Source organism: Mangifera indica, chromosome 4 (assembly GCF_011075055.1).
Source record: "Mangifera indica cultivar Alphonso chromosome 4, CATAS_Mindica_2.1, whole genome shotgun sequence".
Classification (NCBI taxonomy): Eukaryota; Viridiplantae; Streptophyta; class Magnoliopsida; order Sapindales; family Anacardiaceae; genus Mangifera; species Mangifera indica.
Genome location: NC_058140.1, coordinates 9890775 through 9906136, shown reverse-complemented (window position 1 = coordinate 9906136; position 15362 = coordinate 9890775). Strand labels below are relative to the sequence as shown.

At 33.5% G+C, this 15362-nt stretch overlaps 1 protein-coding gene across 1 annotated transcript; it reads right to left on the bottom strand.

The window, feature by feature from the left end:
- Nucleotides 1-2132: 2132 nt before the first annotated feature.
- Nucleotides 2133-5941, bottom strand: LOC123212904 (fructose-1,6-bisphosphatase, chloroplastic). The gene is made up of 3 exons (XM_044632139.1): nucleotides 5409-5941; nucleotides 3117-3513; nucleotides 2133-2799 (listed from the first exon to the last, which is right to left on the bottom strand). Exons 1-3 carry the CDS (start codon nucleotides 5814-5816, stop codon nucleotides 2399-2401), a joined length of 1206 nt encoding a protein of 401 aa, XP_044488074.1. The 5' UTR covers nucleotides 5817-5941; the 3' UTR covers nucleotides 2133-2398.
- Nucleotides 5942-15362: the final 9421 nt, after the last annotated feature.

Genomic DNA, 15362 nt, shown 5'->3' with positions numbered 1-15362 from the left:
ACTCATTTCTAAAGTGCAATTTTTTTAATTAACTATAAGTGTTTATTTTTTTATATTAAAGTACTTTATATTAGATGCGAATCCTTATTATTCCTAGCAATAACTATAATCTTGCTTTTCCTTTGAGCTAAAACTAAGTGTAACACTCAACCTCAAAAGTTTTATTGCTAGGGGTAAAGTGTAACTTACTCTAATTATGCATATATGACATTTTCAATATATGATCAAGTAATAAAAAGACCAAATATGCACAAGTCAATATCATATATGAAATGCCTCAATGTTTTCATTAATCAAAATAAAAACAAATCCAAATAATCCCCAAGCATTATTATCCCAAAATAATAAATCATAAGGTGTACTTAAATATTCATAATCTATCTTTATCTCTCAAATCATAAATATAAATCATAATCATATAATGAAGTCACTCTCTCATGCCTATGAGTCCATCCACCGTTCCATCACTGCCCAACCGCCTCACCACTATCACCTCCAATTTTGTCAAAATGAAAAATAAAAAGAGTAAGTGAAAATTACTCAGTAAGTAAAAATAATTTATCTTACACGCAATCAATTAAATCTATCTTTTTCCTTTCTTAACTCTAGTTATCTCTGTTCCAGTTTAAGCTACTCAAATTTTAATTAAGTATTTAGAATCAACATACCCACTTTAGCAACTAATCTAAAAAAATAATCGTAGTTGTTTTATCTCTTTATCAATTGATAAACTTGTGATTTTCATTTATCATTCTACGGATTTCAATTATCAAACTCTTTATATCTTAATAAGTCTTAGTCAATTAATAGACATATAGTCTGACAATTATCTCTCTATTAAATAACACCAATCAACAGATTTACCCTATATATATATATATATATATATATATATATATATATATATATATATATATATATATATATATATAGTTTGCAAAACTCATCCTTTTCAACTTTATGTCAAATATATTTTTAGTTTCTTTAAAATATATTTGACATAAAGTTACTTAGAATTATTGAACTATTATCCTTTTTTAATGAAATTATTGAAATTTTTTTTCTTTATTAAATGAAACAAACTTTATAATTTTTCTTTGTAATGACCAAACTTATATATTTTATTATACAAAAATGAGTTCAACATTTAATGTATTTGAAAATTAATTATGCGAATTTATATTTTATTAAAAAATGATGACCAGAATTATTCTTGGTTGATATGGACAATTCTTAGTTGATCGAATTTGGTTTTTTTTATTAAAAGAACTAAATTTTTAAATTTTCACAATTGAAATAAAAAAAATTTAGTCTGTCCCATAAAAACAGGCATAATCTCTAAATGTTAATTATATCTTTCCAACAACTTTGCCATTATGCATTTTATCTGTTTGAAATTCTTTGATGTTTATATTTTTTTCAATACATTTTATTTATTTAAGAATTTTTATTTAAAGTTATATGAAACCTAATGAAATGACAGTTTGATATTTTTAATTAAAATTAGAGAAAGTTCAGTCTTTCTATTAAAGAAATTATAAAGTTTAAACACTTCAAAAGGAAAATCGAAAGTTTCAAATTCATAACAAAGTTTAGTCCCTTCATTTGTAGAAAGATGATGGTTTGGTCCTCTTACAATTGTTACCTCAATTAAAATTCATTGTGGGAGCAAAATTAATTTGCTCTCAAAACTATGGCAGTCACGCTGATATTTCCTAAGATTACTTCCTTTATAAGTTTCTGTCTCATCCTAAAGCAAGCTCTCTTCACGTAAGCCTGGTTTCTTCTATGGTTTCAATAAAGTTGGGTTCAGTTATCTGAGTTGATTCTATCACCCTCAAATTCCGATGTCTATGTATTGTTGGCCGTCTGCTGACCATGCTGATGATATATTAATAAAAAAAGTAATTTGAGTTCCAGATAGAGTGAAATTCTAGGCAATATTTATAAGTCTGATTATTGTATCTCGAATTTATCCGTCTAATAAATACAGACGAGATCCTTAGTTATAATAATAAAAATATATATATCTAGATAATGATTTTGAAGACCATATTTCCTCGTATTGGGATTGGTTTAAGAGGTAAATGAAGATGGGATCATAAAAAAGTGTACTGGACGATGCTCAAGTTTTGAAGCTTTGGGTGTTTCATTGTACATAGGAACATCCTTTACATGTAAAACGGAATTAAGAGAAGGTTAAGGTAGAAATACTCTTTATTCTGCATCTCGGATTCGAAATACCATTTCACGCTTTGTAACAGAGACAGGAACAAGTTGGATTTGTACAAGAAATTGGACAACTTGGAATGATTTTCTACAAACACAGGTGAGAAGTAAGCAATGAATTGAACATAGAAGGAGAACTTTTACCGCAACTCTTGGGTATCAATTAGCATCAAACTTCATAACCTGGATTTACTTTTTGTTGAACATCTCCATAACTTTCTAACTCTTCAATATCCTCTGAACTCCCCAGAAATAGAGGCAGTCTTTGGTGAAGCTTGACGGGCTGAATTGATAGAATCCGACTTTTACCATCAGAACCTTTTCCACCAGCTTGCTCCACCAGGAAACTAAGTGGATTTGCTTCATACACTAGACGGAGATGGTCTCTTGGATTCATTGCTACTCCACCATACAACAGAGTTCGGTGGAAATCAGCAACCAAAGAACATACATAACGTGCTGAATATTTCTTAGGGTATTTGCCTTTTCCTTGTCTCACACTATCAATATATTTCCTTAGACCCTCAGGCCAGTCGAAGTACCGTGCATCATTTACAGAATAGATTTGCCCTGAAATTGCGACAAGCACACATTTAATTAATCTGATAATGGATGGTATCATCAATCGTCAGTAGAGCTTAAGCAACTCTTTTGAAAATGTAAACCATTATGATGAACTTCTAATAAAGTCATAGGCAATCAAGATTTACCATAAATAGGTTCTGACAATTTCCCTCAAATTACCAACTAAATGAAACAGGTAAAATCTAATTACTAAAACAGTCTGCTTATGCTAATGATAGTTGTCATGAAGATCACATTAATCTTCACAATGTAATTGCGTTTCAGATTTAAGATACTTGGAGCCTAAAATTCTATTACATTACCTCGAGAAGGTATCTTCATGTTTGGATGTGTAAGAATGAAATCTCCTGTTGAGTGATCTAGAGTAAAAGCATGTGTTCCTGAACCAAAGCTAACACAGAAGACCGTGGCTGATGAATAGAGAACATATCCAGCAGTAATAAGCCTACTTCCACTCTGCAGTGAATTCAGTTGAGCCTTCTCCTCCTCAGGTAAATGATCTAGTTCCACAAGACGCCTATAAATCCCAAATATAGTTCCAGTAGGTATAGAGGCATCTATGTTGCGGGAACCATCAAGAGGATCTGTAACCACCACAAATGGGCCATCAGCATTTATCCAAATTGGAGAATCATCTTCTTCTGAAGCCATGACTGCAACTTTTCCAGAATGGCGAAGAGATGACAAAATGATTTCATTCTGCACAAGAAGAGGTTTTTATCATCAGATGTATTTCTTTACTGGTAGTCTTGTAAGGCAAAGAAAACCAATTTGCTATGGAGACAATGGGCATGGCACAGTCAGCAAGGAAGGTGAATATGGTTGTCGTTAATCAAACATGTTAATGTTAATCATTTCAACTAACCAGACTGTTGTAAAATTCCATCAATATATCCATGGCTCTATATTTTCTCTGAAGATCTACTTAAATATGTGTACTTTGCTCTGGCAAACAACATAGAGTATGAAAAACTAAATGGTGCAAACCATGACAATTCACACATAAATATCCATTGTATGAGTTTAACTTATGCTGGATATGTCTTTCAAATTTTTATAAGAATCTACCTTATGAATTGACCAAGGCACCATTTTGTTCATAGACTTGCCAAGAAAATTTTCAAGAAAATCTAATCAACCATGACTATTGTCATCAATGGAGTAAAAGATATCTATAATGATTAAACAATTATTCCTTCAGTGATATTTTTTTATGGCTCATCCATTTGCATAAAAAAATAAAAATTGTAGTGTCCTCTATTAAGCATAAAAAGGCCCAAAGAGCTGGTATATGTAGCAAAGTGTGAATGTACCAATCAGGTACATCCTAAGGAATCCTTCACAAAAGGTGCTGCTAAGCTAGTCATCACAAGAGGTGATTATATACTCATTGAAAAATACATTCACTTATACTTTTTTTTATGAGAAAGAGAGAATATAATGGTATTGATCTCACAAGAACGGATTATGAATGAGGTGAAACCTTCCTGCAATTTGTGTTATTAAAAACACATAACCTAAAGGACGAGGATGTGCCATGTAATGACCTGAAAACATTTATGATTTCCTCCCATTAACCGTATAGGACAAATTGGAATCATTATTCCCATGCTTGTCATTATCCCAATCCTTAACTCAATCCAATTATGACTTTAAAAAAAATATACAACAATAATGCTTAACTGTAAAATTATTTGGTTGATGGTGGAGTAGATTTTTGGTATCAAAACATAAGGACTATTCATGTTTGTGACATCAAATTGAAAGCCTCAAAAAATAAATTCATTTTGGCAAGTAAAAGCATCAAATATGAAATCCTAAAATTTTTGGATACATATTTTAGCCATTAAAATGAGATGCAAAGTATTTACAAGATCTTGAGATAGGTGTTGAAGAGCTAGAGAAATTAGTAAATAATCTCCTAAGTTCTTTCTAATATTTCACAATAAGGCATATTCATATTAAAATATATTTGTATTACAATAATACAAAATTACATAAAAGTTATGGCAAAACCCTTAGCATGCCCACAACAAGAATGTTGATCCTAATTCCTAAACGATAGAAATGAATGTGGATTAAGGTGAAAAAAGACGCATTTCCAAGAATTGTCCCATGTAAGGTTCTGCTTAATTCGGAACAAATAGGAGCTTCGTATTCTCATGATCAACAAGCAGCCAACAATTGTGTGTTTTAATTTAAGAACAAGGGAAAAAACTTTATATTTCTAAGTAGACCCACAAGCCAAAAACAAAAAATTTACTTCTCAAGCCATGAATCTCGTTACAACTTATACGTCCAATTGCATGAAAGAGGTACATTTTCCGTGCGGGGTTAAGTGATAAACGAACTTGTTAGACATGTCCAACAGTCCACATAGTCACCAAAATCATGAACAATGCTCACTCAATTGTAAAATTGCTAAATTAAATACTTACAAGCAAAATCTACAATCCAGATATTACCACATGAGACTTGTACGTTAATTACATATAAACAAACTTTCAATAAACTTTCAAGATTAACTGCATCAAACAATTATGAAAACAATCTTGTCAAAAAAGAGAGAAAGAGAACAGGAGAAGAAAACTTACTGAAACAATATCAAGGGGCTTAGGTGCATCCCTATCAGAGCCAATGTTCCCACCAGCAACTTGTTTACCAAGACTTGAGTTAAAAGGAGAAGCCACAAGAGAAGCAATTCTCTTGCAAGCATACTGAATATGATACAACAAGACCACCAGATCATCGCCCACGTTGAGTCCTCCCTTACCCGCATAATCCATTAAAGTAGGAAACCCATTTTCATCATCGTCCAAAACGGTCAAGGAATTAACCTTTTCTGATCGAACTACCCTAAACCCGGAACCAGAAGCCATTCTTTGTCTGAAAACAAGGTTACTTGGGGAGTGACAGTGTGGTCTTGGAGGGAAAAGAGTGGTTGTTGAGTGGAAAAAAGGAGTGGGGAATGAAGAAGGTGAGGTGAGAGATTGAATTTGCATGCTATGTCAAAGGGATTGAGATGGATTGTTGATTGAAGTTAACATCTGAAGATAATATGAGGATTTGATTTGGGTTTAACATAGAATCTGGTTCTGGTTCTTGCTGGAGTTTTTGAGTGGATTTTATTTTATTTTATTTAAATAAATAAATATATAAAAATGACGTTGAGTTGACTGTTGCGTGTCGCATGTCGGAGGATGGACGGATGGGAACGGGATAGTATTAACGGTATAATGACAATTTCATCCCTACGTTTTCAATTAAATTATTTAGATTTACAGACATTTTTAATAGAGTAAATTATATTTTAGCACAAGGATTGGCTTAAAAAGACTTTTCCATCCTTAGATAATATAAATAATACTTTTTTAAAACCCAAAATCAAGCTTAATGAAAAAAAAAACTTAACATTGTGTTAAAAAGCAAAATTATAATTTTATTTATTTTTCAAAATAATCATATAATCATGAATGAGAAAAATTAAAAAAATAAACTCTTTAAAAATGTGAATTATATAAAAACTCACTTATTTTTCTTTCCTTTCACTTTTACCCCTTCTTCCTTTTTTCTGATTTCAAGTTAAGAATGATAACAAATGATAGTATGAATTGTACTAGTATAACTATAAATTTGGGTGTCAATATGTATAATCATATATTTGAGGCATGAACTATAATTTTATAAAAAGTTAGAAGTGTTGATGAAATCATTTCATAGAGTTTTTGAAAATTAAAAAAAGTCTGGTCCTTGTTAAAATTACAGAATATTAAAAACTCTTATAATTACCAAAGCTTCAAAGGTAAAAGTTGCATTGCATCAATCTATTTCAAAATTAATTTAAATTCCAATTACGCATCAATCTATTTAAATTTCACTTCCATACCAAAATGATCCATGCTAGTTGGCGTCAGAACCATGGAGGAGCCAATACTAGTTGAAAATAATATTGAAACTTTAAAAATTTGAATACTTACAACTTGTAAATCCAAAATCTTCAAAATCCAAACGTAAGAAAATTGAGAGAATTTTATTGATATCAAAGGAAGGGTAATATAAAAGGCATGTGTTCTCCTCTAAGAACTTTAATACATTTATAATAAAATTTTTCACTATTTTTGAAACATAATTATTACATAGCTTGAATTCTTTACTTGAGTTATTGCACGAATTTTCAGCCTTGCTAGAAATCTTGCAGCCTTGAAAATTATTAAGCATCTTTACAGGGGAATCTTAGAATAATGCACCTTTGGATCCGCTTTGCACATGAGTTTTGACAGCTTTGTAAAGGGAGTAAAAACATGTTTTACCCTGCTTTCTAGAAGCATAAGTGAAAAACATGTCTTTTACTTTTGAAGCTTTGGTGATCACAGAATTAGTCAATCTTTTGTAATTTGAATAAGGATCATGCTTCATTTATAAAATAGGATAACAAAAATTGCAATGTAATGCATGTTCCATTGACAGAGATATTCATTTCAAACACATAGATTCCATCGTGATGGAACATTCGTTCTGAAGAGAAGAACAATTGTTCCATATGCTAAAAAGGATCTAAGATATAAGAATAATCATTCAAGAGAACATAATGCCCATTAACTAAAAAAGAGAGAGAATGCATGTTCTATAATAGTGAATATTTGTTTCCAGAGCCAAATAGATGAACGATTGTTTCAAGTTCATGAACACTCGTTTCACAAGGTGTTCTATAAGTTTAAAACAAATGTTATAAGCACCTAGAAGTATGAAAATATGCCAAGTTGACATATAAAGTAAAGGCGTGAGTCATGAGTAAGATTTACAAGGGTGAATGCGTATGTAAGCTATAAGAGAAGTTTATTAAAGGGCTTGAACATGTATTCATATTTTAGGAAAACATAACAAGTTTTCATGCATGAGTGTATTCAAATTTAGGAAAACATAACAAGTTTTCATGCATGAGATATGTTGAGATATTTGTATAGATGGTGAATCATATAGATTGTATAAAATAGGAATGTTATAATATCTTTCCTAAACTTAGATAGGAGTAGTTAATAGTCTTCCTAAATTAGCTATTCTAATCTCCTATATAATTGTAATTCTATTGAATATGAAATATACAGAAAATTATGTTTTTATGGTATCAGAGCCTAGAATAAGAATTTGAATTTTGTTCCGGCATCCTCTATTCAGTTTTCGACAAATAAAAACCTCCTTTCCGACTGTTTCTCCGATCACCGTGATTTTATCATTTTCCTGTGATTGCGCTCACACTGGAGGGATCAGAATAGTCTCGCCGTCAAACCCGTCGAAGTCCCGTTGTTGTTCGTCACTGCACGCGCGACTTGTCCTTTCAGTACTCTCTGTCGTCGATCTCCTATTCCAACGACTGTGAAACGACATCGCCCTCTCTATTGGACTCAGACGACACCGACGATTCCATCCGTGGAAACTCCACTGTCATCCGATGCTGGAATATCTCGCACGTGCTAGCCGTTGTTCTTGCTCCGGCTATGATCTCTAATCTGCTTCTCCGGAGAGCGTGTTGTCTCACCGTCGACATTGTCAATTACAGAAAGCTCCAGTGATCCTCCTCCGACCATCCACGTGTCGTTCTGTCACTGTCTGCCGCTATTATCGTCGAAAATCAGTTTCTGTCGGTCTTTCTCTTCTCTTCAGACTGTGATTTTTCTACCGACCTCATCTTCGGGAGCTTTTCAATGCTTCTTCTACCAGGTGGATTAAGTTTTCTATTTTATTCTGATTATTATGGTTATTGAAAGCTCCAAAGCAAGTATATCATTCTCTTTCACTTCCTTGCCTATAATTACAAATGAAAAATTAACTGGTAGCAGTAATTATACTTCATGGGTTGCGTCTATTGAGTTATGGTGTATGGGACAAGGAATCAAGGACCATTTAATCACTAAGGTTGAGGATGTTAAAACCAATAAGTCTCACTGGATTAGAATTGATGCTGCTTTGTGTAGTATGTTATGAAATACAATTGATATCCACCTTTAACCAATTTTTAAAGCATATCAGACATGTTTTGACCTATGGGCTCAGGCTAAACTTCTCTATACTAATGACATCCAACAACTATATTCAGTGGTGTCTAATATGGTTAATTTAAAACAACTTGGGTTGAGCATGTCAGATTTTCTTGGACGGATGGCTTCACTGAAAACTGAGTTTAATTATCTCTTTCCTACCAGTAAACCAGTTGCAGAAGACTTGGCACAGCGAGATAGATTCTTTATGGTATTAACTTTAGCTGCTCTTGGCCCAAACCTTGATAATGTTCGGGATCAAATTTTGGCTAGTGCAGTTATCCCATCCTTTGATGAGGTTTTTGCTCGATTGCTCTGTGTCTCCTTTCCAAGTATTATAATAGGTTCCGACCTAGACTTATCTACACTTGCCTCCTAGACTCAACAAGGAGAACGTACTGGTCGGGGGAATTGGCCACGATGTAATTATTGCCATAAATGGGGTCATACTAGAGACAAACGCTATAAACTACATGGTCGTCCTCCTCAGGTTGTCAATGTTATTCAGATGGATGTTCCACACTCTTCTAATAATCAGTCTCAACCATCATTAACTCTCACAGGTGCTGATTACGAAGAATATCTCAAGTATCAGGCATCGAAGCAGTCTTCATCCAACATTGCTTCTAGTGCACATCCAGGTCACCTAGTCGTATGCTTCACTCAGTCCTCTCATTCTAGACCTTAGGTTCTCGATTCTGGTGCTTTTGACCACATCTCTGGTAACCTTAATTTACTTGCTCATTGTACTAAATCTCAATCTCTACCTGCTGTCACGTTAGCCAATGGTTCTGTAGCTCAAGCAACGACTTTAGGTCATGCACTTCCTCTTCCTTCTTTACCTTTAAACTCTGTACTTTATATACTTGAATGCCCTTTTAATCTCATCTCTGTAAGTAAACTCACTCATTCTTTAGACTGTGTCATTACCTTTACTAAAGATTTTTTTGTTATACAGGATCGCAGTACGAGACAGACGATTGACACAGGACGTGAGTCACAGGGTCTCTACCGCTTACATCTACCATCTGAGTCTGTAGCCTGCCCAGTTACTGCGTCTCTGACAGTTCTTCACAACCGTTTTGGCCATCCTAGTATCTTTAAACTACAAAAGATGGTACCTAGTTTGTCTTCTTTATCATTTCTTCAATGTGAGTCATGTCAGCTTGGAAAACATACTAGAAAAATATTTCCCAAGTGAGTCAATAATCGGGCTGCATTCCCTTTTGAGTTAATTCATTCAGATGTTTGGGGTCCCAGTAGAGTCGCGTCTGTTTTAGGATTTAAATACTTTGTTACTTTCATTGACGATTACTCTCATTGCACTTGGTTGTTTTTAATGAAAAATCCATCTGAGTTATTCTCTATTTTTGAGACTTTTGTGCTGAAATAAAAACACAATTTTCTACTACCATCCGTATCATTCGTAGTGATAATGCTACTGAATATTTCTCTGCTCCTTTCACCAAATTTATGTCTTCTCAAGGTATTTTACATCAGTCATCTTGTGTTTATACCCCTCAGCAAAATGGGATTGTTGAACGTAAAAATCGACACCTCCTTGAAACTGCTCGTACCCTTCTTATACACAATAATATCCCCTCTCAATTTTGGGCTGATGCAGTCCTCACTGCTTGCTTTCTAATAAATCGAATGTCGTCTTCAGTTTTACAGCATCAGGTACCTCACTCTATTTTACATCCTGAATAACCTCTATATTCTCTTTCTCCTCGTATTTTTTAGTATACTTGTTTTATTCATAACCTATCTCCTAGTCAGGATAAGTTAACCACTCGTGCTCTCAAATGTGTCTTTCTTAGGTACTCTCGTCTTCAGAAAGGATATCGGTGTTATTCTCCTGAAACACATCGATATTATATTTCTGCAGACGTTACCTTTTTTTATTCTTCTCCTTATTTTTCTTCTCTAGGTAGTCCACCTATCACATAAACTCTTCCATTGTCTTCTATTATCTCCTTTCTTAATTCTCCGTCTGAGTCTACTCCTCTCACTGAGGAGTTTCTTCAGCCAAGTATGGGTCCTACAGGTGAAGATGTTCATAAGGTAACTCCTGAGATTCTTATGCCTCCACTTCCTGCACCAATCTCCTCCAGTACTGAGGTCTTGTCTCCTGATGATCAGTTTCCCATTGTCATTCGCAAAGGTATGTGTTTCACTCGTAATCCTTATCCTATTTATAATTTTCTTAGTTATCATCGCTTATCACCTCCATATTATGCATTTATGTCTACATTGTCCTTTATTTCTATTTCTATTTCTAACAATATTTATAAGACCCTTTCTGACCCTGGATGACGCCAAACAATGCTGGATGAGATGTTTGTTTTACATGCCAATGGTACTTGGGATTTAGTTCCATTACCTCTTGGACACAACACTGTTGGTTATCGGTAGATCTATACTGTTAAGGTTGGTCCGAATGGCAAGGTTGATAGATTGAAAGCTCGGTTGGTTACGAAAGGGTACACCCAAACATATGGCTTGGACTATTATGAAACATTATCTCCAGTGGCTAAAATGTCATCTATTCGTCTGTTTCTCTCTATAGCTGTCATTAGACATTGGCCTCTACATCAGTTGGATATCAAGAATGCTTTTTTCCATGGTGAACTTCAGGAGGAGATTTATATGGAGCAACTACTTGGTTTTGTTGCTTAGGGGGAGTCTAGATTGGTTTGCAAACTCCGATGCTCTTTATATGGCTTAAAACAATCTCCTCGTGCTTGGTTTGGGCGTTTTAGTACAGTAATTCAAGAATTTGGCATGAGTAGAAGCAAGTATGATCATTCAGTGTTCTATAGACATACCTCATAAGGACAAAGTATCTATTTGGTTGTTTATGTGGATGATATTGTTATAACAAGAAATGATCAAGATGACATTATGCAATTAAAGCAACATCTGTTTAGATATTTTCAGACTAAAGATTTGGGGTCACTCAAGTATTTTCTCGACATAGAAGTGGCACAATCTAAATTTGGAATTGTTATCTCACAAAGAAAGTATGTTTTGGATATTCTGAAAGAAACAGAGATGTTAGACTGTAAACCCATAGACTCTCCCATGGATCCTAATACTAAACTCTTACCTAGACAGGGGGAGCCTCTTAATGATCCTGGGAGGTATCGTAGATTGGTTGGTAAGCTCAATTATCTCACCATAACACGACCTAATATTTCATTTTCAATCAGTGTTGTTAGTCAGTTTCTTCAGTCGCCATGTACCCATCATTGGGATGTTGTTGTTCGGATTCTACGGTATATCAAAGGAGTACCAGGAAAATGTCTACTCTATAAGAATAAGGGTCATACATAGATAATTGGATATTTTGATGCTGATTGGGCAGACTCACCTTCAGATAGACGATCTACTTTTGGGTATTGTGTCTTAGTTGGAGGAAATCTTATATCGTGGAAAATCAAGAAATAAGATGTTGTGGCTAGATCAAGTGTCGAAGCTGAGTATCGTGCTATGACATTAGTTACCTGTGAACTTGTTTGGTTGAAGCAGTTAATTCAAGAATTAAAGTTTGCAGATGTTCCACAAATGACATTATTTTATGATAACCAAACTGCTCTTCACATCTCTTCCAATCTAGTTTTTCATGAAAGGACAAAACATATAAGAATTGATTGTCACTTTGTTCGAGAGAAAGTTATATCTGACATTATTGGCACAAGTCATGTCAAGTCAAATAATCAACTTGCTGACATCCTGACAAAATCACTTCGAGGGCCACGAATTAATTATATTTGTAACAAGCTTGGTGCATATGATTTATATGCTCCAGCTTGAGGGGGAGTGTTGAGATATTATTGAGATATGTTGAGATATTTGTATAAATAGTGAATCATAGAGAATCATATAGATTGTATAAAATAGGAATGTTATAATATCCTTCCTAAACTTAAATAGGAGTAGTTAATAGTCTTCCTAAATTAGTTATTCTAATCTCCTATATAATTGTAATTCTATTGAATATGAAATATACAGAAAATTATGTTTTCAAGATATATTAGCATATTTCACATGTTTTCTAATTTCATTATGGTGTTTGAGCCATAAGAGACTTGTTCTCGTAGTTATGTATGTAGGACTTGATCTCATGAGTTTTATAGTTTTATAAACACTCATAAAATTATGATTTCTCATGAGTTTTATGCTTATTTTTTCTCTAAGATTGTTTCAAGGCAGTAACCGTAGGATTTTTCATGCTTGTAGTAAAGTGCACCCCTAGTAGTGGTGTCATAAAATCCACTATGTGCACCGCTAGTAATAGTGTTATGATAGTCCTTTATGTAAATCCCCTATGAAAGGGTTAATACAATTTAGTTATACTGTGTGACTATGAAAGTTTATGTTATTCACATAACGAAAGTGTTCAATCTTTGTCTCAATCTAGTTTAATGCATAGTCAATACAACTTTCAGTAAAAAAAATGTTTTTAAGAAATGCTTTTATTAAAGTTTCAAATATGTTTTATATCATGCATTGCATCTCATGTGATTATAGTTAGAGTCAACAAACCTACCTTAGATGATGAGTTCATGAATTAGTAGGTATAAGATGATTGATAACTATTAAGTGGCCGGTCAACTGAGAATATGCATGAGAGAATTACAAGAATTATGTTTATATTTTTATCATTTTTGTTTTACCACACACATTATGACTTTTCTTTATGTTGATTGTTAGACATCTCTTGCATGTTTACATTTGTATGATGGATGATATTATATTGTGAAGGTTTTATATTCAGCATTGATGAGTTATTATTCATGCTAAATAGTTAACAGTTAAGCAATAACATCTTTCTCTGGAGGCGTTTTCCCTTTGGAAGGTAGTGTCCTAAAAAGGGTATTTCACAGGCTCAAGAGAGGATGTAAATGCAAGCTAATAAGCACACAACTGAAAGGCAATTACTACAGGTTGGTGACATAATCTATTTGAAGCTACCGACCTTTGAAGCAAACCTTCATCTTGAGTAGAGCCTTCCAAAAATTAGCAAGAAAAAGTTGGATAAGTAGAGTACAGACTTGAGTTATTAGAGGGATCTCGAATTCATCCCATCTTTCTATCTCTTAAAGAGAAGTCTGACAATGGAATTGTTTCTTCAACTAACCCTGCGGTTGGTGAATTGGATAATATTATGCATAGATATGAGTATTATATCGTCATCTCACATCTTACAGAGTTGATGGGTTTTTATGTTAATTTCTAGAGTTTTTTTTTAATGTTTATTTTTCAAAAATTTTAGTTTTCAATCATCTTATTCAAATAAAAAATTGTGCAACCATAGAAAAGCTTTGGCTTAAGGAAGGGCTAACAGTTGGAAATTAGATTATTGATGAAGATAGATGATATGATAATCTTGACCCAAATTATCAGCCCAAAACATGTATGGTTGTTACATATATCAATTGTGTTCTTTTTATATTATTATTTGTATGGATATTATAATTGAACTCAAGCATATCCCATTTTTTTTAAATGAATAATTAGACAATTTTGGATATTCATAATAGAGGTAAGCATGGACCCTTTATCAATTATTTGAAGGATGATGTAATGGTTTTAACCTTATCAACACATTTCAACTCAAGAAAGTTACAATTTTTGACACATACCAAAATTCCATCACCCTTTTTGACTTGTGTACCTCTAGCTTGTAATTTAGTGCATCATTTCTTATAGGCCAAAGGACTATTTTTCACCCAAGGTATACTGTTTTCTCAAGTTTCCTCTTATTAATTTTGAAAATCTCATTTACTCACCCGTAATCGGTTAAAATTAACGGTTTCAAAGGTAAAATTGTCATTTTATCTGTATTATTAAAAATAAATTTAAATTTTATTTTATTTTTCTCTCTGAATCCTAAAAACCAATAATTTCTCCCAACTCAAGTTTTAAAAAATAGCATTTTTTCCCCTAGGGTTTTCAATTTTTTGGAGTTAGTTTTCCGGTGACACTTCTTCCTCTTCGGCAACCTCTAGGCAATGCTTCTTCCTCTTCAGCGTGGCCTCCTTTCGGCAGTTGTCCTACTCATCGTCGTCAACAAAGAGTCTTCGTTGACGAAGACCTTTTCTTCGTCTCTGGACGAAGAAGATTCATTTTCATCAAAGACAAAGACTCGTTTTCGTCTCGACGAAGACCAGTCATCTTCGTCGACGACGGTGCTTAGGACAATCACTGAAAAAAGGCCACGTCGGAGAGAAAGAAGCATCACCTAGAGGTCATTGAAGAGGAAGAAGTGTCGCCGGAAAACTAATTCCAAAAAATTGAAAACCCTAAGGGGGAAAATGTTGTTTTTTAAAACTTAGGCTGGGGAAAAATTATTAGTTTTTAAAATTTTAAAGGGGAAAATGAGATAAAGTATTTAGAAGTTAAAGTTTCGTTAATTTTAACAATTTATAACCAGATAAATGAGATTTTCAAAGTTTATAGGGGAAACTTGAGAGAACTGCATATTTGGGTGGGAAATAGTGCCTTGAC